At 39.3% G+C, this 24737-nt stretch overlaps 2 protein-coding genes and 1 long non-coding RNA gene across 3 annotated transcripts in view; 1 reads left to right on the top strand and 2 right to left on the bottom strand.

Annotated features, from left to right (window-relative positions):
- Positions 1-363: 363 nt before the first annotated feature.
- On the bottom strand, positions 364-14440 carry LOC5566479. Its single transcript, XM_021837402.1, has 4 exons — positions 14314-14440; positions 13517-14240; positions 2113-2532; positions 364-1644 (listed from the first exon to the last, which is right to left on the bottom strand). The coding sequence occupies exons 1-4, from the start codon at positions 14325-14327 to the stop codon at positions 433-435; spliced, it is 2370 nt and encodes a 789-aa protein (XP_021693094.1). The 5' UTR covers positions 14328-14440; the 3' UTR covers positions 364-432.
- Positions 14441-20686: 6246 nt separating this feature from the next.
- The window catches only part of LOC5566478 (equilibrative nucleoside transporter 1), a 96583-nt gene continuing 92532 nt past the window's right edge, over positions 20687-24737 (top strand). The window contains exon 1 of the mRNA XM_021837404.1: positions 20687-21048. The gene's annotated coding sequence lies outside the window, so the exon portion shown is untranslated. The remainder of the gene's footprint in view (positions 21049-24737) is intronic.
- On the bottom strand, positions 20713-21527 carry LOC110674057. The gene is made up of 2 exons (XR_002498603.1): positions 21132-21527; positions 20713-21035 (listed from the first exon to the last, which is right to left on the bottom strand). It is a non-coding gene; the product is annotated as an uncharacterized LOC110674057 (long non-coding RNA).

The following is a 24737-nucleotide window of genomic DNA, read 5'->3' on the forward strand; positions in this document are numbered from 1 at the left end:
ACGTCCGACGAGCTTAGCGAGTAAGAACAGCAAGCTTTTGCCCAGTATAAGGCATTCAATATTTTCTGTAAGAAAACATTTAAAATTTGCGCCCATGGCACGAAGAAGAAAGGGTCTACGAAAGTTGAAAATGCAAATATTAGATATAGAAAAATGCGTGACGGAAGTTGGCCAAAATTTTGGAATCTTGGGGCCATCCTCAGTCTTAGAACAAAGTTCGCGGCTACAAGGGAGAGCCGTACAGAAGGGGTCTGAGTTCGGTCTCCCGGTCGGGAAGAATCTGTTCGTAAGTTCTATTACGACCAATAGAAAACTTGAATTCTACAAAACATTAGATCGAATAATTTCCAGCAAGCTACAGCATGTTTTTTTATCAAACTTGATTGATTTATCAAACATTGCCCCGCTATTTTCCCTATACTTACCGTACGTTCAGAACCAATCCCCACTTTCTCGACTGTCCGATCCCTCATCGCGTTCTTTTCGCTTCACGCTACTGCTTTCATGGTCATTTACGTGCTGCGGCCACCCCTTCAAGTGCGCATGGGCATACCTTTCCACGTCGTTGATCTTCCCATCTTCGCGATTCTGAAACAGTGTAGCCCTGCAGCGTGGCCCACCGAAACACCGCCACACTCGCCAGCCCTCTTTGTGGTTGTAGAAGTGACAGTACCGATTGCCCTGGTACTTCAATATCTCGTGACCTTCGCTGTTCGCCGTCATCGTGAAGTCCTTGGTCCCCTCGACCGTGATCATCCTCTTGCGTTGCTCCTTCTCAACCTGCGGACTCGCATGATTGTGGTGCTCATTGGTTTCCCGAATGTTGGTGAAGTCTTCATTGGTGATGAAGGATGCTAGGCATCCAGTGTGCCTCTCGACACACCGGTAGTAGAAGAATCCTGGCTCTTTCTGGGGACTCAGTGTGTACTCGTAGTCTTTGTACCACCGATGGAGCGATCGATCTCCGTTATTGCTTCTCGAGGACACGTCCAGCGTTTCAATGACGTAGTCGAACTCGTAGATGCTCTTGGGTGGATCCGGAATGGGATGGCTGTGCTCGTTGAAGTTATTGTACTTGATAATGGTCCCGTTGGACTGCAGGAAGATGAACCCACCGCAGTTCTCCGTTTCCAAGCATCGGCAAGTTTTTGACCCATCTACTTTGGTGTTTACGATGCAATACCTTAGGCCCTCGAATATGACGAAATCCGTTTTCTGAGTGTTCTTGGCGATATGGTAGTCAGTCGATTCCACCGGGAACGATTCTTTCTGAACGTCGACAATATGCATACCGTCCTCCAGCTTGAAAGCATCGGCCGGATGGTTGTGCGAATACTTGATCTGATTCCGTAGCGTTATGATCGTGTCATCTTTGGTGCAGTAGATAACGGTCAGACACTCGTTCGACTTACGCATAACACAATTCCAGGCCGTACAGTTTTTGTTCTCCAGCTTCCGGCCACTATACACGAAGTAGTGGCCCTCATAGCGAAGGATTTTGGCCGTCTTTCGGTACGCCTGGTCGGCGGCCTCTTCCGTGCTGGTAAAGCTTCCACAATAGACGCGTATTTCGTTGTCCTTGCCCATGTAGATGATAGTCTGGCAGGAGGCGGTGGAACATCCGAAGATCTTGATCCCGTCCGACTGTAAAAATGTGATTGCAGGTAGAGATAGAGGTAAGACGTGTGGCATTGATGTTGAGGTAGTGTGAAATGCGATAGACTTCAGTGGGCTGGTCACTTAGTGCGAATATCAAAAGATAGAATTGTGAAAATAATATTCAGAATGAAGAGGTTGTACACAGTTGAAGAGGACATGGAAACCTGAAAGTTTGCGATAACTGGAGTATCGCCAAAGCAAGATAGAGCCCTAAAATACGCTCAGCAATGGCGTGATGCTACCCTGTAGCCAACAAGTTATACCTTGGACAGACATCTGATACATTTACCATGGTACAAGTTATCAAGAAAATTATGCCAAGGCTATCTTGAATGAAGACAATTTTCAGTATGGAACCCATTTCAAGATAATTGTACCATGGTACGTATACCACAAGTGTGTCATAAATATTAGCAATCTAGTTAATAGTAATAATTATTACATTTCCCTTACCCTTTCTGACAGCAGCCGGTGACGATGCTCGCCATACATCAGTATTTCTCTCCCAGTGGAGAACTTCATCAGCTTGTAGGTATGCCGACCGCGACCGCTGGCTACCAATTCGAACGTATTGTTAGCCTCCTCTTCGTGCTCTTCCGGGCTCATGTCTTCCTCCTTAGCGGCCATCAGCTGCTCGACATTATCGGAGGGATGGTTGTGCTCGTAGAACCGATCTCTCCAATATATGGTACCCGTTGTGAAACTGCTCGTGTACAGCTGCGAAGGGCAGCCCGCTTCTATGCACTGCCAGCCATAGCGAACTTCCGAACCGGTCCGGTAGAAACGATACTTGTAATATCGGTAACCGCCGGCCACGATGTTGATGCTTCCGTGTCCAGCATTGTAAACGATGAAGTTTGTTGACGTCAGCACCTGTAAATTGAAATGATTTTTTTAAACATCATGGTCGATCTAAATACTGGACTCGAAAAAAATGAGACACACAAAAATGATCACACCAAGAATTCATTTTAAATCGGATACTTCTCAAATTTTCAGGGATTCAAAAACTATATATTAGCTATGTTTTCGCGTAATTTTTTTATTGAATTTCCTCCCCCAAGCTGAATGCTTGTACATTTCTCTTAACACTGCTCATGAGATCTTAGGTGAGGCTTTGCCAATCTTTCTTACACAATTTCTCCCAGGTTTTCTTCAAAGCTTAATCGGTTTTGAATGTTTATCCGCTTTTCTTCATCTTCTTAATAATTATCGTCCAAAACTTTTCGATCGGACGAAGTTCTGGTGTATTTGGCGGATTCGTCTCCTTCGGGATCACATTAACGCCCTTCGCTTCGTACCAATCCATTACAGGCTTGGCGTAATCGCACGAAGCGAGATCCGGCTAGAATAGCGTGGGACCACGGTGAGAGCGAAGCGCTTCTGCTAGCATTCCTCTCGATAAATCTGCCCGTTTAGGGCTTATTCACAAATTTCATAACGCTGAAGGGGGTGGGTGGGTGTACTCACGATGTTACGGCTCATACGAAATTTTTAGAATATTCATACAAAAAGCGTTACGAGGGGGTGGGTGGGTGTCAAAAATGGTCAATTTCGGCGTTATGAAATATGTGAATGAACCCTTATGGAATGGCTTGCTGTACCGTCCGTACTCGCAGATCGACTGCTGCAACAGGTACTTTTTCGCGAATTTGTCCATCTTTCTCTTCCGGAACCTCCATGCGGGACGTACCGACAAAAAAAACTCAAAGCCGGGGATTTGTTTGGTGTCCACCTTGATGAGCCAGGTTTGACCGGCCACTAACGGTACAGCTTCCGCGCACGCAATTAAACCACCGTGTTTTGCTTGTCAGTCAGGTTTGGCGCCTTCCTAACCTTAAAAACACGTAGCTCAACCCGCGTCATGGTCTGTTGGACGAACCACTTCGACGAATTGACCTTTTTGGCAATGTCTCGGGTGGAAAGGTTCGGGTTATTCTTAAAGTATTGCCTTATCTTCCGCGCCTTCTCTAGGTATTCCGTTTTCGGTTTTCGGCCGCTTCCACGCGGTGCTCGATAGTCTTCGTCTCCTGGAACATCTTCACAACGCGGGAAACAATGGAATGGTGGATTCCAAGCCTTTTGCCGATCCATCTGTGCAACTGACCAGAATTATCGATCACCGCGACCAAGATTTGCTGGCGTAGTTCTTCTTGTTTCGAATGCAGCTTGAAAACTACTTGACGGATCGCGATAATTTTGCACACATAAACATAACACTCTAAACTAGTATTACCCAATATTTCATTGATTTTTTCCCACGCGATAAAAAGTTACACCCAAAACAAAGTGTCGCATTTTTCCGAGTCAAAACTTTATCGAGTTATAGATTTCGCCACCTCCGAGAATATGGCCATTCGTAGCACGTACCTCAGAGCAGTCTTCCGTGCCGACACACCTAGAGATTACCACAGCAGACAGAATCATAAATCGACCAAGTTGATGTAATGCTAAACGCATGAGCGTGAAGAGAGCCTATAGCTTACAGCGGGTCCTGAAGATTCAAGTTTCTGAAATTAGTTTCGCTTCATGAGTAATCGGAATCGCATTGGCGCGAAAACTGGACAGCTACATATCAGATGATACGAAGTTCCATAGACAACTAACACACAGAAAAGAATAATCACTGTCGAAGACTTCTTCAAACAGACTCAAGTCAAAAAAAGTTAGCAAACTTATGTCGTTTTCTTTTTTATCGCTTAAATTTTGCATGCAATCAGCTCGCGTTAAAACACTAGGTAGTTCCTATCATTTCCCACAAAATTGTATGACAAAATGATAAGCCGTTTCAATCAGTTACTTACGACGTTTTTGTACCAGTGTAAAATCGTCTCAAGTAGTGTTTTGTTTTGATTCGTGGTTAAATCACTTTGTCTCCCATACAACAGAGCGGTGAAAGTAGCGGTTAGGTTGCGAAAATGGAGAATCTTACTTTCGTCGTTTCATATATCCGGAAATTAAACGTTCTAAAAGTGAAAAATCGAGTTGGTTTAGAGCGGAACGTATAGAATTTCGTCTGTGAAACACGTAGGATTGATAAAGTAGGTTTGTTAACTTTTCTGACTTGAGTCTGTTTGAATAAGTCTTCGAAATTTTTTGTGGGAAATGATAGGAACTACCTAGTGTTTTAACGCGAGCTTATTGCATGCAAAATTTGAGCGATATGCACCTCTGGACCAATTTAAAAAAAGAAGAATCTCGAGTAATCTCAATTCGAAGTTTTTGACTAAAAATTTCAATATAATCCATGTGCACATGTTTAGTCCTTGATCTACTAAACAGATTTGCTGAAGACACCATCATGCTATATTATCGCTATCCTGAGATTGCTGCGACCAAAATACAGCATGCTCACTAGCGCCATCTGGTAGTATAATTTCAAGTTAGGTGGCCTATCACATGACCTATCACCTACTCAGCACTTTTGTTGAAGACGTCAACTTTCTAGGTAATCGAGATCCTGAGATATGTGTTCGAAAAATGTCATGCTCACTAGCGCCATCTGGCGAAAGAGTTCCGAATTTAATAGATCATAACATGTTAGTCCTTGAACTACTGAACAACATTGCCGAAAACACCATGTTTCTAAAATATCGGGATCCTGAGATATTCGTGATTGAAATATTGTATGCTCACTAGCGCCATCTGATAGCAGAATTTCAAGTAAGATGGCTTATAATATGTTAGTGCATGACCTATTTAACAACTTTGTCGAAGACCGCATTTTTCTAGATAGTCAGTGTGGGGTGTGTGCCAGTCTGTAACATGGACCAGTCTATAACATGAGCCAGCGTAATCTATACTGGCTGGCCGTGTTAACGCACTTCCTCAATACGCTGACATGCCTCGGTCAGTCAGCAGTAGGTGTTCGGCGATGAAACCCTGTCCGCCACAGACGTTGCATGTTGGGTGATTGCTAGCTGTATTTTAGAGTTTTACATTGGCGAACCTGCCAGGTTTAGTTGAATAAAATTGACAAATCACCCAGCATGTAAACGAATTGAAGTTTTTTTTTTGTGAGTTGTGAAACATCTTGTTAGGTGTGATTGAGAAGTGAAGAACAAAACGGATCCGAATGTTAGAACTCCCAGGTTAGAACCGTTAGAGCAAGTGTACCTGTGTTAGTGTTTTTTTTTTCGTTTGTCTCAATGATCGGATCATTGTGTGGAATCGGAATGATGGATGGTTGCCGCCTGGTGTGTTGAGCGGTTTGATGATGCTTTTGAGGTAAGCTGTTTTACTTTTTAATACCGCTGAACATTGACGGCTGATCCTTTTCGCCTTGTTTTTGTTTCGAATGTGATTTCTGTTATTGTCGGAGGTTGGTGCCAGGTTTCTGCAAACGGGCTGCATTTGTTTTTCAATTAAATTGACAAACTGATTAGATTAACGAACAGTGGTTATCACGCTAAATAGTATGGGTGCCCTAGTGTAGAAATAGTTGTGAAGCTAGGAGAAGAATAATATGTACTCTGTCTTGGAAACACCAACATTTTGATGATTCGGGAAAGCTAAACTGTGAAATAAACTGTGTATGACGAGCGGATGCGAGTGCTCGTGGGTTCAAATAGCTTGGTAATTTCACAAATACTGATACATAGATCAGTAGTTTTGTGAATATGTTTTGCTGATGTACTGTATATGCAGGCCTGAGTGGCCAGATTCCTTGAGCGACTTGCTTTTGAATGCGTTACGTTGTGAATCTGTGTGTATTCTGATATTTTGGTGAATGGATGGGTGATATTTTGCTATGAGCCTCTGTATGTACCAGAATTGACCATGCATTGAAAGGAAGTTGTGTAAAGAAAACACAAAAAAACGCGTTGATCGGGATGACCACGCAAAATAAGGCATGTTGTTCGGGACGACCATGCATTGAAAGAAGCCTGTGTAAGGAAAACATAAAAAACGTGTTAATCGAGATGACCACGTTAAGTAGGAATGGCATATTGTTCGAGACGACCTTGCTTTGAATGGTTGTTATCAAATCAAAAAAATAAACGAAGTCGTGTTGATCGGGACGACCATGCGAAAATATTAATAGTATGGTTTTTGAGACAACCTTACTTTTAGAGGATTTTGTGTTAAGAACGCGCAGAACCGTGATGATGACGCAAACCATGGTTGGGTCAATGTAGTCAAAAAAAAAGGACAAATCGTATCGACCGCGCGTGAATAAGAACAGCTTGTTGTTTAAAACGATCATCCTCTGTATCTATGTAGCTATCAACCCCCCCGCGAAGTGACAGATAACGCAATTTTCACGTACCTACTTGCAACGTAAACATTGGGGCCATCCACCGCTGCCGGCACGATTTTTCACTATGGCAGATCGGAATTTTGTTTCGTTGTTGACGGATGCAAAACAACGAATGGAATGAAATGGAATAAGGGCGAGTCTGATATTTTCGTTTTCCAATGAAAATAAATTTAAAAAAATCACCAAGTTTAAGCACTAAATAAACTTCAGAGCGCACCAATTCGTTCGGTGAAAAGATTAAATGACCTGTTAGTGCTTTGTTTTGCGGGAAAGTAATCCATTAAAAAATACTCACAATACAGGCTAACTGATTTTTTGATCGCTTTTATGCCCTCACGAGAAATATTGTGGGCCTCGCGTCCGTGCGGTTAGTGTCGTCAGGCATTTAAGCGCATCGTGTCATGGGGTGTGGGTTCGATTCCCGCTTCAGCCATTGAAACTTTTCGTCAGGAATGTTTCTCGGCTGAGCCACTGGAGCATGCTTGTCCGTTGTCTAGTGCTAAGTTACAGTCTGTGCAGCTAAATGGCTGAAGACGGAGTCCTTGTCTTTTTATTTGAACAGATTTCAATGAGATCGAATCAAGTCGAAAAGTTATATTTTTTTATTTGCAGTTTTTTTTTCTATGCGGAAAAGTGTTCATTTTTTCTCATACTCACCACCAGAGGTCTAAGCAAAGACAAATTAAAGACCCCCATTAGGGCGGTTCGAAATTTAAACATGTTCGAGAATCCAACCACCCATATGTTCCTTACCATTCTTACCATAAAAATCAAAATTACTCCATAGTAATTTCCATATAAACCTACATTGTCTTTGGGCCACCTTTAAATCACCACCTAGAAAGCTGAAAATTTCACAGAACACTATTTTTGTGGTAAGGATGGTAATGAGCATATGGGAGATTGGATTTTCAAACAGTTTCAAAATTTAAATCGCCCTAACCCCCATGTCCCTTGCAGTTGCCCAAAATTTTATGGCTCATAAGGTAATCTAGAATGCCGTTCAAAGTGTATTGCGATCTGTCAAACTTGGGTACCTTTTGCACTACCGAGGGACCAAATGCAGTACTAGAAGTGGTACCTAATCTGAGCCCAAGTGGGACGGACCTGGTTTAAGTTTCAATCAAATAAGCCTATGAACTAATATACGATGACGCCATGCTGCAACTTCCAGCGAGAAGCAAACCTTTACTGCATACAGAAAAATATAAAAAAAATGTATGAATACAGAAAAATAAACGATTTCGTTGCACATTTATCCACGCATTGTTCATCCGGTGAACATTCTTGTTGGTGCGGATGTCATTTTATGTAATATTTAGATTTAGACTGGAAAAAAATCAACAAGAAAAGAAGACTGTGGGAAAGTCTATTGGATGAATTACCCAGCTGTGCAAAAGCGGTAATGGCCGCCAAAAGTTAGCTCACTTTCTGGTAGGGATCCAACATATTGACGTTTGGCTTGAGTCCGGTCAATTGACTTGTCCACCGGTGTGATAAATTCACTCGGTACAAGAATTTTGACACTTTAGCGGGTCACGCTTTTCAATGCTCCCCAAGTGTCAAAATTCTTGGACTGAGTAAATTTAGTGCACCGGTGGATAAGTCCATATCAAGCGACCCATGTGAAACGTCAGATCACTAGATCCTTTTTTTTATAAAAATGGGCTAATTTTTGGTGATATTAGCGCTCGTAAAAAGCTGGATAGTTTATCCAATAAACTTATCTGATTGAAACATAGACATCTGGGGGTGACTATGAGAAAAAAAAGTGTTCAAATCTGCAAAAAATGTACTGCGAGTCAAAAGCTGGATATGATCTCAGAATGATTTCAAGCTTATAACTACAGTCAATTTCCCATAAATTATTGATCATCGTAAATATTTAAGGGATGATTCAAATTTTACGTAACGAAGAAATTTGCCAATTTAAACCCCCTCCCTCCCTGAAGTAACAGATTTTGTATGGAAACTTTCAATTTATTGTATGGACCGTAACACTACAAAAGACCCTTTCCCTCCCCCTGTTGTGTCGCGTAATATTTGAACGATCCCTAACAAATTTGTCTTGCTTTGAATTGCTAAGTGGTCAATAAATAACTTCGTAAACAAAGGATCGGTTACTATAAGCCTGGGTGCTGCGAAGTAAATCCCTTTATATTTTCAAGCAAATCTTGAAACATGCTTCTTGTGAAGAATTGAGTTTGTCCTATTACTCCCTCAAACGTCACTTTGAATTCTCTGTTTATCAAATTTCGCTCTCTGACCTCTCTCTAGAGAGCTTGAATGCTTCCTGGCTAGAATGACTTTCTCATTGTGGAATCGGCTCATACTGGGTCTGCGAGAAGTGCGTGGATCTCAACCCCCCCGCGAAGTGACAGATAACGCAATTTTCACGTACCTAATTTCAACGTAAACAATGGGGCCATCCACCGCTGCCGGCACAATTTTTCACTATGGCAGATCGGAATTTTGTTTCGTCGTTGACGGGTGCAAAACAACGAATGGAATGAAATGAAATAAGGGCGAGTCTGATATTTTCGTCTGCCAATGGAAATAAATTTTATAAAATCACCAAGTTTAAGCCTAGTATCCACATCCTAAGTAGAGCGGTCAAGTACAATTTGTTGCTAATTACCAAAGTAATTTTGACAGCTGATACAGAATGAGCGAAGTGTCACTTTTACTTGCGGAATAATTGAGCGGCACATTTTTCCGTACGGAATAGTGACAGCTCCATTTGATTTGTACGGCAGGCGTTACCAATGTTACGAAATCAGCTCTACTTGTCAACTGGATACAGCTCAAGTAATTTGCACAGCTGAAGTATTTCTTGACCATTACTTGTCCTATCCTTTTGCACAGTACTTACGAAGTGGATACCAACCATTAAGCACCAAATGAACTTAAGAGCGTACCAATTCGTTCGATGAAAAGATTAAATGACGTGTTAGTGCTTTGCTTTGCGGAAAAGTAATCTATAAGAAATTACTTACAATACAGCCTAACTGATTTGTGGATCGCTTTTATGCCCTCAAAAGAAAGCGCTGGCCGTAAAATAAAATATTGTGGGCCTCGTGGCCGTGCGGTTAGTGTCGTTAGGCATTTAAGCGCATCGTGTCATTGGGTGTGGGTTCGATTCCCGCTCCAGCCATTGAAACTTTTCGTCAGGAATGTTTCTCAACTGTGCCACTGGAGCATCCTTATCCATTGTCTAGTGTTAAGTTACATTCCGTGCATCTAAATGGCTGGAGACGGTGTCCTTATCTTTTTATTGGAGATCGAATCAAGTCGAAAAGTGATATTTTTTTATTTGCAGTTTTTTTCTATGCGGATTAGAACACTTTTTTTCATACTCACCACCAGAGGTCTAAGTTTCAATCAAATAAGCCTATGAACTAATATACGATGACGTCACGCTGCAACTTTCAGCGTGAAGAAAACCTTTACAGCGGGCGATGTATACAGAAAAATAAATGATTTCGTTGCACATTCATCCACGCATTGTTCATCTGATGAACATTCGTGTTGGCGTGGATGTAATTTTATGTAAACATATTTAGATTCGAGAAAATCAACAAGAAAAGTAGACCGTGGATAAGTCCATTGGCTGAACTATCCAGCTTTTAAAAGCGGTAATGGCCGCCAAAAGTTAGCTTACTTTCTGGTAGGGATCCAACATATTGACGTTTGGCTTTGTTCCGGTCAATAGGCAAATTTAATGCGCCACCATCATAGAGGTCGCTAGGGAAGAAGGAGAGAAATGTCATTGAAAATGTTTGTTTACGTCCAAAATTCAATTTATTTTACTCATAATCAATTAATTATTAAACTATTTTCCATTGGCATAATCATTTCGACCCTTTATTCTTGCGATACGCGTGATTTCATAACAAATTTAACCACAAACAAAGAATCCGGAGGTTTATAACCTATGTAGCCAAACACCAATTTTCCAATTTTATCCCACTAATCGTACATGAGCACTGTAGGATCTGTACATTTTTGAAGGAAAAAAAGTTTATCAGGTTTTTCAATGCTCTCTGATCGTCTACAACATAACTATTCCGAGAAAAAGTGTAATATGTTTGCTCTTTCCTATGCTGCACACGGTGCGGTCTCAACTCAACCTTTTTTATGACGGTTCTCCTACTAGCCACCAAATGTCGAAGTGATCGTTCAGCTTTGAAAATATTAGCCTATTGACTTGTCCATCGGTGTGATAAATTCACTCGGTTAAAGTATTTTGACGTTTTAGCGGGTCACGTAGATGCTTCCCACGTGTTTCGGTCAAGTGTAAAAATTCTTGGACTGAGTAAATTTAGTGCACCGGTGGATAAGTCCATATCAAGCGACCCAAGTCAAACGCCAGATCACTAGATCCCTTTTTGTAAAAGTGGGCTAATTTTTGGTGATATTAGCGTTCGTAAAAGCGGGATACTTCATCCAATAAGCTTATCTGATTGAAACTTAGACATCTGGTGGTGAGTATGAGAAAAAAAGTGTTCAAATCCGCAAAAGAAAATGTACTGCGAGTTGATATAATCTTAGAATGATTTCAAGCTTATAACTACAGTCAATTTCCCATAAATTAATGATTATCGTAAATATCTAAGGGATGATTCAAATATTATGTAACGAAGAAATTTGCCAATTTAAACCCCCTCCTTCCCTGAAGTAACAGGTTTTATATGGAAAATTTCAATTTATTGTATGGACCGAAACACTACAAAATATCCCTTACCTCTCCTTGTTGTGTTTGAACGTAATATTTGAACGATCCTAACAAATTTGTCTTGCTTTGAATTGCCAAGTGGTCAAAAAATAATTTCGTAAACAAAGGAACGGTTACTATAAGCAACTTACACCATGCGGACCACATCACACCACTATTCAAAACTCGCTCGTGGGCCATACAAAATCTTCCCGATGACCGTACAAATCCTTTTAGAGAATCGCTATTTGGTGATCACTCGTTTATAATGATGTTACAAATGCCAAACAAAAATTTTAACGCTGAGTTCGTTCAAAAGTTGCCGGAAGAGCAATTGAAAGGATCATGTCAGCTTCTGTCGATGGTTTTATTATTCCGGCCGTAGCATACCTTCTCAATCAAGAAGGTGGGCTAATAAGATGTATTAACTCGATTCCTAGCATCAAACCGAATAACATCGAAACGACAATTCTGATCAATCAATTTCAGAAACACCGATGGCGTCAGCATCTCGAACGCTTTGATTTTGAAGATTATTTGGGTGGTCAAAAGCATGGAGAAGAAATACTCAACCGACAAGTCTGAAATGTTGCTCATGTAATATCAAGCATTTATCCTTGTTTGTATATTAGGTACACTTTGTTGAAATAAGTATATTTCTTGAATATTATTTAGACTATTAAACAATTTGTTGCAAAAAAAAACAACAAAAATAAATATATTTTTATCTCTGAGATTACAATACTTTCTCACGAGATCACATTACTCTCTCACAAGTAACATAACCACAATCTCGAATGTTTGGCTCCGACAATCAGGCTCCCGCTTGACAAGCATATTGAGTCAGACCGCAATACCCAGCTATAAGCAACTTACAGCATGCGGACCACATCACACCACTTTTTAAAACTAGCTCGTGGGCCATACAAAATCTTCCCGATGGCCGTACAAATCCTTTCAGAGAATCTCAATTTGGTAATCACTCATTTATAATTATATTACAAATGCCAAACAAAAATTGTAAAACTTTTTTTATGTCCATCAAGCATAATTCTAGTTTACGCCCTGTTTGGAGCACACTCCGTGATTTCATTGAGTTTGACAGTACCACGGACCAAAATTTTTCGGTACACTGACGTTGTACTGCAGCTGTCATGATGCTCCCGGGTTGGTAGCTATACAGTTGAACAGTTGAAGATTCTGTTGTTGTCAGTGACCGCTGCGCTTATATTTAAGAGAATAAAAAAAGGATAAGATTAGTTGTTGCAATTCCTGGTTGACCAATCCATAAATTAAAACCTTTCAAAGGAATACCTACGAAGCTTTTTTTAGAGAAGAGGGAGAATGTGTGGTGTGTGCCAGTCTGTAACATGAGCCAGCCTAATCTATATGGCTGACCGTGTTAACGCACATCCTCAATACGCTGACATGCCTCGGTCAGTCAGCAGTAGGTGTTCGGCGATGAAACCCTGTCCGCCACAGACGTTGCATGTTGGGTGATTGCTAGCTGTATTTTAGAGTTTCACAGTCAGGATCCTGAGATATGTGTTTGAAAAATTACATGCTCACTAGCGCGAACTGGTGGCAGAATTCCAAAACAAGCGGCCTATCACATGTTGGTCCTTGACCTACTGAACAACTTTGCCGAAGACACCATCTTGCTCAAATATCTAGATCACGAGATTGTGGCTTCAGTCTTTCTGGATATTAAGGGCGCTTTTGATTCAGTTTCCATAGAGATATTGTCTGGAAGCCTGCACATGGCCATGAACCGCGGTAATTGGGGATATATCGTTGGCGAGGTTTTATCAAGCTTATTAATGTAGAATCAAATAAATACATAAAAAATGTCAACTAAAGAAATGAAAAATACGGCCACTCACCCTTCCGTGCTTCGTCTGACTTATCTCATGATCCGACTGGTCGATGCTCACATTTTTCGCCCGTCGACTCCTTTTCGGTTTAGCCGGCGAAACCACCGACTTACGTTTCGTGAGGCTTGCCTTCAGCTTCCGTTTGGCCAGTGGGATATAATCATCTGCCGAATCGCTGGCATCTTCCTCAAGCGAAGACTCCGGCTGTGGCTTCACCACCTTCCGACCAGGCTTACGGCCAGCTGCTGACTTTTTCACCGTTGGAGAATACCGTTTCGGGGCCTTACTTCTACGTTTGCCGCCACTGCCTGTGTCCTGGGACGACCCGAAAGGATCCACATCCTTTCGACCCTTGCCACGCGTTGGCCTTCCGGATTTCGAAACGGAATTGCTGCTGCTAACAGACTGAAGCTGAGAATCACTAACCACCTCCGGAAGAGGAGGGGGTTCCCCTTGGCCGCGGGTTCGATAAAGTAACCGATTGAATTCGACACATTGCTGCTGGAATTTGCTGAAATCCTCTAGCTGTGTTATGCAGCGATAGCAAATGCAACAGTCCGGCTCGAGTTTGTGATCCAATTTGACCAGGGCAAGCGTCATTACCTTACGGTAGAGGTCATTATCCGGATCGTCACCGTACGGGAAAATGGTTCGCAGTTTGAAGGCTTTGGCGAAACATAGCCGGCAGTAGTTGTCTTCCTGATTGCCGGCTGCATATTTTAGGACGTTTTCTCTGGAAGCGGGTAAGAAGCACATTTTAAAAATACTTGAAACCGATGAAGAGCTCAGTTTTTTTTGATAATTACCTTGTTGTGCCCATGAATATAACGAAATATGGCCAATATTCTGAATTAAAATTCGCGGAAGTGGACGATCACTCACAAATCTAGCCGAAAAATGTTCTCTTGTTTACAAACATAAAAGCTTCACATTAAACTTCACAAAAGGCAGCTTTTGAAATTTCTGGTAAAACATTTGAAAAGGACCATTAGAATTTGTACTCAGACCAGTACAGAGATAGTTCGATTTCTGCAACATGTTGCTGCTAATCTGATGTGAAATGGAAAATGTCAGCTTCAAGATTAATTGAAGATATGTACCTTGGTCAGCTTATTTGAGACATCAATTGGCCACTGTGCTTTACTCGGTTTTATTTCGAACTGAGAACGAAGTTTTGAGCTATGGAGGTGGTTGTGATTGGAAACTAAATTACAGTCGACTCTCCACAACTCGATGTTTTATAACTCGATATATTCTATAACTCGATGGATTTTGCGGTCCCTTCAAATTCCAATACATCATGCTCTCCATTAGTCGATATTTCTATAACTCGATGCCTCCACTAGTCGATGCCACGTAGGAGGAAAATTTCCCTCTATAACTCGATATCCATCTAAAAACCCTCTTTTATACAGGGAGACAAGGACCATTTCTGCTTTGGCAGTGAATAAAGAACTTACAAGTTGTTATAAAAGAATAAAAACATATTGATAATATTAGATAAAAACATATTGTTTTCAATTGTGGAAATTTTCATATATTTGATAGATTCTAATCAAAAAATCAAAGTATAGAAATAAATTTAATCTCGATCAATATTTTCATCCCAACAATACTCCAGAGTGGAGTTATATTTAAACTGACGCCATTTTGAAATAGTGACTGCTTGTTTTCAAAATATTGTCTTTTATTTGAATAAGATTGCTTATTTTCCATTTATTAGAGCAAATTGCAAAAAAACATCGATGATACAAAGGTTATATCTCTTAAAATTTCTTAGGAAATGCATTGATAAAAAAAGTCTATAGATATCATATGATTCTTTGATTAAGGCTTGTTTGCTGTTGACAGGAAAAGTAATCGCCTGTCTTGATGCGTGGAAAATTTCTTCCCAGAAATGATCAAGAAAATCACATTTCTTCGATCGCAGAACGCAGTTGAGAACAAATGTTATTTCAAATGGGAATATTTGTAATAAATTTCTTGACCCATTCAGAAATTTCTAAACTTTTCTTAAGCATAGCTATCCTTAATACCTACCCGAAGTATCCGTGCTGCTCAAACTGACATTTAATGAAGTTATAATTTATAACATTGAATCGACATTTGTGGGGCCCTTTCCCATTTTAAACCAACTTTTATTGGTTATACAGTAATGCTAGCTTTATATACAGTGGGGATTCGCTCGTTGGGGGTCCGCTACATGGAATGACTCGATGGTTGGATGTTCGCTGGTTGGAAAATATTCCAACTGAAAAGCACTCGAATGTCAAGATAATATGTCAAACTGACTTTGACGTCTGAGTACCGTCGCATTGAAGTCTCCATATATAGAACAAATGTGTATGTATATGTGCGTTTCGTGACGTTTTGCTCTCTAGATGCGTTAGTCTGGAGCATTTCCACCAGCCGTCAGTCGTTCCAACTAACGGATCGGATTCGCTAGATGGAAGGCAGTCGTGTTCCAACCAGCGAATTCCCGCTGTACACCATCTATATGCATAAATTACAATTTGAACTCAGTTGTAGCATGGTTACTTGGATGTACTTTAAATCAGTAAAAATAAACGCAAGAATTTTAATTTTAAGTTAAATGTTAAATAATTAATTAAATTAAACTAACTTCAAAAGATGCTATCTTTAAAACTGCCTTTGTCTTCAACTTGATTTAGTTTGATGCAAAATAATGATATACACACTTACCCCATTAACGCTTAGTGATCTATTTTGAGATCAGCAGCCTCGAACGCCTAGTAATCTATTTTGAGATCAGTTAATTTTATGCATACAGTTAAGTTTTTAGACAAAATGGATAGATCGTATCTTCAGAAGAGTTGTAAAAGAAATCAAAAGCAGTCTAATGACAGGATTTTTAACTCGGATTTCTTCCATTAGGTTGCGCTGTAAGCATAAAATATTCATTTTTTTTTTAATTGTTTTGTCAGCAGCTCTTGTCGGCATCGCCATGCTCGTCTTATGTTTCGTAATCAGAGATTCATGATATATTGTAGAATGGATCCTAGAAGCCAGAGAGGGTTCCGGGATTCCAGTATGAATTCTGAGATTTTAGAATGGATCCTGGGATTTCAGGATGGATCAAGAGATTCCAGTGTAGCTCTCTGGAATTCTAATGCAGATCATGGGATTCCAGTGTGGGTCCTGGTGTGGATTCTTTGATTTTAGTATGGATCTTAGGATTGCAGTGTGAATTGTTTAGTGTGAATCTTCGTATTTCAGTGTGAATCCTTTGATTCCAGTGTGGATCTAAGGATTGTAGTGTAGATCGTTGAATTTCAGAGTAGATCCTCGGATTGTAGTGTGGATCGCCGAAATTCAGTATGGAAAATGGGATTCCAATGGTGATCCTGGGATTCTAGTGTAGTTCCTGGAACTCCAGTGTGAATCCTGGTATTTTGGTGTGAATCCTTTGATTACAATGTGAAACTTGGGATTGTAGTATGTACAATTTCAGTGAAGATCCTGGGATTGCAGAGTAGACCGCAAGATTTCAATGCGGATATTGTGATACCAGTGTGGATTCTGGTATTTCAGTGTTGATCCTCTCATTCAAGTGTGTATCCTGGGATTGTAGTGTAAATCGAAGGTGTAGGGTTCAACCCTGGGTTCTATTTATGAATGTACGGTTAGATAATGATACGATCAGAGTAGGCATAGATTGGGCGAAAAAGGAGTTGAGTTAGAAACAGTACACGGATCCCCGAGTAGATCTTGGGAATCCAGTGTGGATCTTTATGTGTGGATCCCGATATTCCTGCCAAAACATCGATAATTTTTTCCTAATGAATGTTAATTTGCGGCGTCTTTGAAGTATGCTTGAATTCAGTTGCAGCCTGTGCACGGTGTCTTTAATTAGTCAGTACTGTAATCATAATAAATGTGTTTAGTAAATAAAAAGTTACCTAAGAGGAGAACCTTTTGAGAATGTCAAAGGATTGAAATTTAATTTTTGCAATTTCTCATCGTAATAGGCTGTTTTTCATCACGCCAATCTGTAATGAAACGGCCTACTTTCCTGCACTGAAGTATGTGGTGCGGGAATAGTCATTACGCAACGCTTTATCATTACGTAACTGATATGAGTTGGGTAATGAATCATAACAAAATATTTTTTTCAGAAATTGTAAAATAATGGTGAATGCATTCCGATATAATTTATGATACCCTCAAGTGTTTTTCTACGAAATCGCAAAAAATGTTGTACGTAACTCATTGCAGAACTCGTTTTTTACAGTACTTGTCATAATTATCCATCATTAAATTTACGACTCGTGCTGTAAAAATCATAATTCTGCAACTTGTTCCGTAAACTACTATTTATTACCTACTAGAGATCCCGGAAAACTTCGTCTTGTAATCAAGTAGGCTGTTGAAAAATGCCATGAAATCATTCAAACAAAATGACAGACTAGTTTTCTCTCGTTTTGCGTCTATTTTAAAAACTTTCCTACACTTTTCCTTCACACGAACACGTTTGAGCAGTGAAAGAATTATTCGAATCCATTGACCCTTTCTCAAACCATCTTGTGACATACAAACACCGTTCCATTCTTATTATTAATTACTAGTGATTCCGGCAAACTTCGTCTTGCCATTAAGGCCCCATTTCATTGCCTCACACAACTACACTTGTAAATAGAAGGTGCTTACCTTTTCCATTGTAATTCTGCAACAAGCATTTGTGTTTTGGATTTCATATTGCGAATCTTTATTTAAATCCGCAGACTGTCCAACAAGTTGCGCGCCGGTGGCCCATGCGCCGAGTTGTGCGCCAGCCAAAAAGTAAATAAAGAAGTGTCAAAATATCTCGCCGAGTAAGTGAATCACTTTTAGGGCTCGAGTCCTAAACTGGAGAGTGAGCATATTTTTTTAATAGATAAAAAACGTATGGAATAAAATTGTTCGCACCTTCTTGCTTTCAACTTGTAAGCGATTTAAATCGTTTTAATGACCCACAACTCGGCGCATAACCGATCGGCGCGCAACTTATTTGGTGGTCTACGGTTTTGAGAAAAGATTCGCAAAGTGCCCAACTAGTACCAGACCGTGGCGCGTAACACACGAAGTATAGAGGAAGTGATCGAAATGCTAAAAATTCTCGAGAAGCTCAATATTGCGTTCACTACACTTCCACTAAACAAATCTTTCATTCACTTTCCTTAAAAGGACACATTTCAAACGGGAATCAAATATTTATAAAGTTTTATCAACCGCATCACTCAAAACTATTATGGCGATCGTTTTCACTTGCTGCGAATCGACGCCGCCACCGCACACTGAGACATGCCTGTGTTTATAGTCTAAAATATTCAACTTTTTTCTGTTGTAATAATTTTCATTGCGGAAAGGTTGGGCAAAGCATAGAAACTTGAAACTCATACGTTGTTCTTTTCGATTCTCTCAAATTATAGAAAGCATCTCTACGAAGCATAAAATCATACCAAGTGTTTATCAATTTGGACCACCCAAAATAATTGAAAAGCTCCACAGTGCGATGCGTCGGGATGCGTCGGGACGCGTCTATCGTGTGTGCACAATCATCGCGATCGTTGAGCGCAGTGATGTCAGAGTTGCTATCTGTGAAATCATAGCATTTAATGTGGATTGATCACAAAAATCATTAAAATTTCATTGAATCAGTGATCTTGTGATGGAAAACTATTTGCAAAATGAAGTTTTTGTAATATGCAGCAAATGTTCCGAAAACAAGCATATAACAATTGCTAGAAAAATCTGTCACCAATCATCTGGCAACACCGCCATCCCTTGCAAACATAAACCGTACCGATGCATAACAAAAATATGCGATAAGTCCAATAAAAAACAGAGAAATTCCGTTGCCTTTCATTAAATTTTAATGTTTTCTTTTGATATGTACGATAAAACAGTTGATTTTGATTTCCAATACTCGTCAATCTACTAAATTTCCCATGTGTTTACATAAAAATATGCTTAACATAAATGTCATATTTTTTGTTTAATTGTTTTGAAAATATACATGGACACTACTACTATTACATCAATGATGATTCTAATGATTCTTTGAGTTACACGCCGCTTCACCTTAAGTAGGCTGTTGTAAAACGTCATGTAATCTCCCAATAGAAATATTAGTAGTAGAACGCTAATGGCGCTGTTCTCACAAAACTGAATTAGTTTATTATCACTGTAACTGTATCTTTTCATTGTTTGTTCGATGCCATGTTGTAGTGGATGATTTAAACATTTATTTGACACTTTGAGGATCGGTACTCAAGCTGTCAGCCAGTGTTGTGAAAAACTCAATTTCTCACAACTCACGCTTGAGATTTTTCATGCGTGAGTTGTCAATCATGCAACTCAGCAGTCAAAAAATCATGGATGAGTTGGTTCACCTTTTTAACTCATTGTCCCGTATTTCCACAGTTTACTCACACACGGCAATCATTTTTGTTAGTCTGGTAATATTATGTTAATTCTTTCTAACGTAAACAAAAACATTCGGGTTTCATGAGTTTTTGCCGGGTTTTGCGACTGAATAATTTTTTACGGTTTGAGTTGATTGAGTTGATTTTGCATCACAATCTCAAGCGTGAGATTTGCGAAGCAGATCTCTAATGAGTTTGCTCTCACGGGAGAGCGTATTGATTGAGATTTTGAGTGTGAGTCTATCAACACTGCTGTCAGCGCGTGGCAAACTAGATGTTGGTAACACGAACAGTAGCGACATTAGCATTCTTAGGTTAATGCTTCTACTAATCTCCTATACAAAATTACTCATATTCTTCTCCCGTTTTTCCGATTATTCGGGAGACTTTCCAGATTTTGATGTACAAAGACCACTCCATTCTCATTTATAGGTTATAGATTTATGATATCAAAATTGAGATACTTAAGGACAATGAAATTGTATCATACTTATGAGTTCTTTCAGGTAAGTTACAAAAATCTGTAATTTTTTCTTCACTAAAAGACTCAATTGATACAGCAGATGTTAGTCATAATATTCTCAAACACGTGTTTCAAACATGAACATTATATCTACAGTACTGACCACCGTGCTACATCCAAATTATATGTAGCGCCACATCTTATTCATTTGTAGCGCTACCTTACGCAATTTTGCCGGTGTGAGTATCTGAGCGCATGTGCGATTTATCGTGTGCACACTTTTCAGTCATGTTATTTTAGTTTTCGTTGGGTATATCTCGCGATTTCGGTACTCGAAGCAATATGGTGCACACTGCAGTGATAACATTGATTTTTTGTGTGAAATGTGTTTGAAAATTAAAGTGAATTGGCAAAGCATGGCATGTTTGTTCTACTATCAAGCGTATTCCCGCGTGTTTTCCGTACTTGCGTAGTGATCTGAAGCAATCGTGATTGTTGTCGTCTGCCATGACGTTACCACAGTGATATGCCTATCAGGCAGTGCCGACTGCGATAAGGGGAGTCTAGCGATTGGTGGCAAATGCCCTTTCCAGGAGTCAAAATGTTGAATTGATTGCGTATATGCCCCTGGTAGTGCTGCCTGTTGAAGAGAGGTATGATACATATTTAATATGTGTGAGCGATCGACGTACGAGAACGAAACTTAATTCTGTGTTTTCCCATTCACTATACTTACATATCAAGAAGCTTTCAGCTCGCCCGTGGATTCGTATTGGTTTTGCTAAGTTGCTGCCATGTGCCGACGCCGAAATTCTCGCGCGCTCCCTCTCACCGCACTGTTTACAAATGTTGCACTCGGCAAACGAAATAACTGTTGTGAATTCCAATGCCATTATTGATTTTCCACCAGAATTATGCTCGGTAGATCCCAACAGATTAATGAGATAAGAATACAATAATTAATGTATCGAGTGTTATATTTAAGAACTCTCCATTTCATCTGTATCAGCATAGGTATGCAACATAATTAAAGTCATGTATTGTAGCGATTCGGAATTTCAGGTCTTCGTAGCCACAGTAAGATTTTATGGATAAAATTTTGGCAAAAATAAAACATCAATACATTTAGTTTGTTTCTCAATATAATTTATTTTTCAGTTCATAATTATTTCCAAGTAATTATCAATATTTTAGAATAATATTTAGTTAATTAATATTTGAAATATATTCTTGTTGGTGTTTCGGGCATTTCGTATTAACCTTCCAGTCGTCGCGCGGTTTGCCGTCGTCAGAACGACCACGCTGCTGTTGTGAATGAAAAGCGAGGTTTTTTTTAACAGTGTTGTACAAAATACGACAGCGTGACGACTGAAGTTTAAATGGGATGTTTCTCAGTATGTGATCTATCAATCAGCACTTAAACATTTTTAACAAACTAAATACTGGACTTGGAAAAAATAAGGCACACAAAAATGAAAACCAAAAATTCATTTTATACATATATTAGTATATATTAGTTATGTTTTGGCATAATTTATTTATTGAATTTCCTCCCCCAAGCTGAATGGTCGTACATTTCTCTTAACACTGTTCTTAACACTGCTCATGAGATCTTGGGCGAGGCTTCACCCATCTTTCTTACACAATTTCTCCCAGTTTTGAATGTTTCTCCTCTTTGCTTCAACTTCTTCATTATCGCCCAAAACTTTTCGATCGGACAAAGTCCTGATGTATTTGGCGGGTTCACCTCCTTCGGGACCACATTAACGCCTTTCTCTTCGTATCAATCCATTACAGGCTTGGCGTAATTACACGGAAGGCCATTAGGCCTTAGGAATAAGGGGCAGATCACGGAAAATCCAAAAGAAAATCTTTTACATTTTCACAAGACCTCTGTAAACATACAACGAATAGTCCGGTGAAATGCCAATTGAACAACCAATAAATCATCGTAAATTTGTGGAACGGTACCGAATCATCCAAAAGCAAACAACAATTTCACAGAACATTATTGTATAAAATCACCGAACACTTCGGTACTTTTGACAAATGAACTTCTTCAAATTTAACAGATCATTCTGTAAAATAAAAAAATACCGAACGGTTCACCGAAATATCTGCAGTTGAGAACTTGGTGAAATTTCACAGAAATTTGTAATAAATTCTAAGTGTGTATCATTCTTTTTGTGTTTCGTTTTATATGAAAACCACAATTTTCTAAAAATACTTAAATTCCATTGGCATTTTCAAAATTTGGTTTCTGTTTGTTTAAATTAACTGAATGTTTATCTTAACAATAGCCGATCTGTTAATTTGTGTCCATGAATTAAAGTCAGGCGCATTGCATTTTCACATTTTGAATTGGTATTGTGTAAGGGCCCCTATAGCATCCAGTGTATTGATGAATGTAGCGCTCATTTCAATATTATAAAACGCTACTTTTTAACAGAGCATCGTGTTTTTGGATTAAAAAATATTGTACGGAGATTTCCAGGTTGGACACGGCGGTTCTAAACCGCCGTTCCTCAAATCGCCGTCCAAATCGTCGGTCGATGAAAGAGAGAGATGTATTCGAAATCGACTGACACTTTGACATTTTTTTTATACACCGTCGCCGTTGGTGCAACACGTACGTGAGATTGCCTTTTCACTACCACGATTTTTGTGTGGTTTGTTTTGATTTCTTTTGACATTTTTTTATGTTACTTATGCTACGAGCTGGAGGGAAGCATATTGGGAGGGGCGTTTTGATGCATATTTGGAAAATTTGTTTTCGGTAAATTTTTCTATTACTTTGATGTCAATCAAATATTTAGAAATGTGTTCGAAACTGGACTTCAATGTAGTGGTTATATCTAGAATCGTCACTTCACAGATGTTCTATGTTTATCGTGAGTAACTGCAAGCCACAATCCTATTGAGTTAGAGGATATTCATACCGCCTGAATGTATTGGAGTGCCCCTTAAAAATTTACCGCTGATTTCGAACCAGCTCAAGCAATGTCCCTTAATAATTATAATAGTTCATTTATTTATCTTTTGATAATTACAATTTACAAATAAAAATACGGAGTACAAAACATCATCTTATTATCTATATCTATTTTTAATCCAAATTGAACATTTCCTTTTAAATTCAGCGATACTTTGTGCATGTTTAATTTCATTTAGCAATTCATTAAAAATTCTTATTCCTCTATAGTATATTGATTTTTGTGTGCTTGTCATAGTAAACGGCACAACACGTAGATCATAATTTCGTCTAGTTTGATGCGTATGAATATTTCGTCCTCGTTCAATAATATTTGTCAAGTATTCTGGCATTTGGTTATTAGTTAATTTGAAAATAATTGTCAATACATTGAAAACAATGCGTTCTTTCACTGAAAGCCACTGCAAAGCTTCGAACATTCCTAATATGGGCGTGTATTTGCTGCAATTCAATATATACCGCATTAATTTGTTTTATAACCTCTGCAACCTACTCAAATGCGTATCACTGGCTAAAAACAAAACTGAAGAGCAATAATCGATATGCGGCGCCACCAATGTTTTATACAAAAATATCTTACTCCAAAACGTCAATTGACTATCTAGTCTAATTAGCATGCCATATTTTCTTGCTACTTTTTTAATTACATTATTTATGTGCTCTTTGAACTTTAATTTATCATCAATATGAACCCCTAGGTATTTAAAAACATTCACTCTCTCAACTTCAATTCCTTCAATGTCCATTTTTAGCTCAGTATAATTTAATTGTTTTTTTTTACTTATAATCATGCATTTAGTTTTTTCCACATTCAATGTTAGCTTTTTAATTTTCAACCACTTGCTCAACAATTCCACGTCATCCCTCATTTTTCTAATTGCCGTTTTCTCGTTCTTCTCTGCAATGAATATAACGGTATCGTCTGCGAATAAATTTATGTCACAATGCTTTATAGCTTTCTTCATATCGTTGATGTATAAAATAGATAAAATCGGTCCTAAAACGCTTCCCTGAGGAACACCAAACGGCACTGATTTTGGAACTGAAGTAGAGTTTCTATACTGACAAATTTGTGTGCGATTGGATAGATATGATTCGAACCATTTGAGAACCTGTCCTCCTTTGCCATATTTTTTCAAAACTTTTAACATTTCTGGGCGTTTTTTTAGCGTGACTAAGTAATGACCGCACACCAGGGTTGGGAAAAAATCTTAAATTCATTCTACAGTAGCCAAACAAAGCCAATCGCAGTCAGCGAAGCCAGTGAAACTCACGCCTATCGCTGCTGTAGGCAAAAAGCCTTGAAAATTGCAAAACAGCCGTTCCTAAGGGCAACCCGAAATCACTGTA

This window comes from Aedes aegypti, chromosome 1 (assembly GCF_002204515.2).
Source record: "Aedes aegypti strain LVP_AGWG chromosome 1, AaegL5.0 Primary Assembly, whole genome shotgun sequence".
Taxonomy (NCBI): Eukaryota; Metazoa; Arthropoda; class Insecta; order Diptera; family Culicidae; genus Aedes; species Aedes aegypti.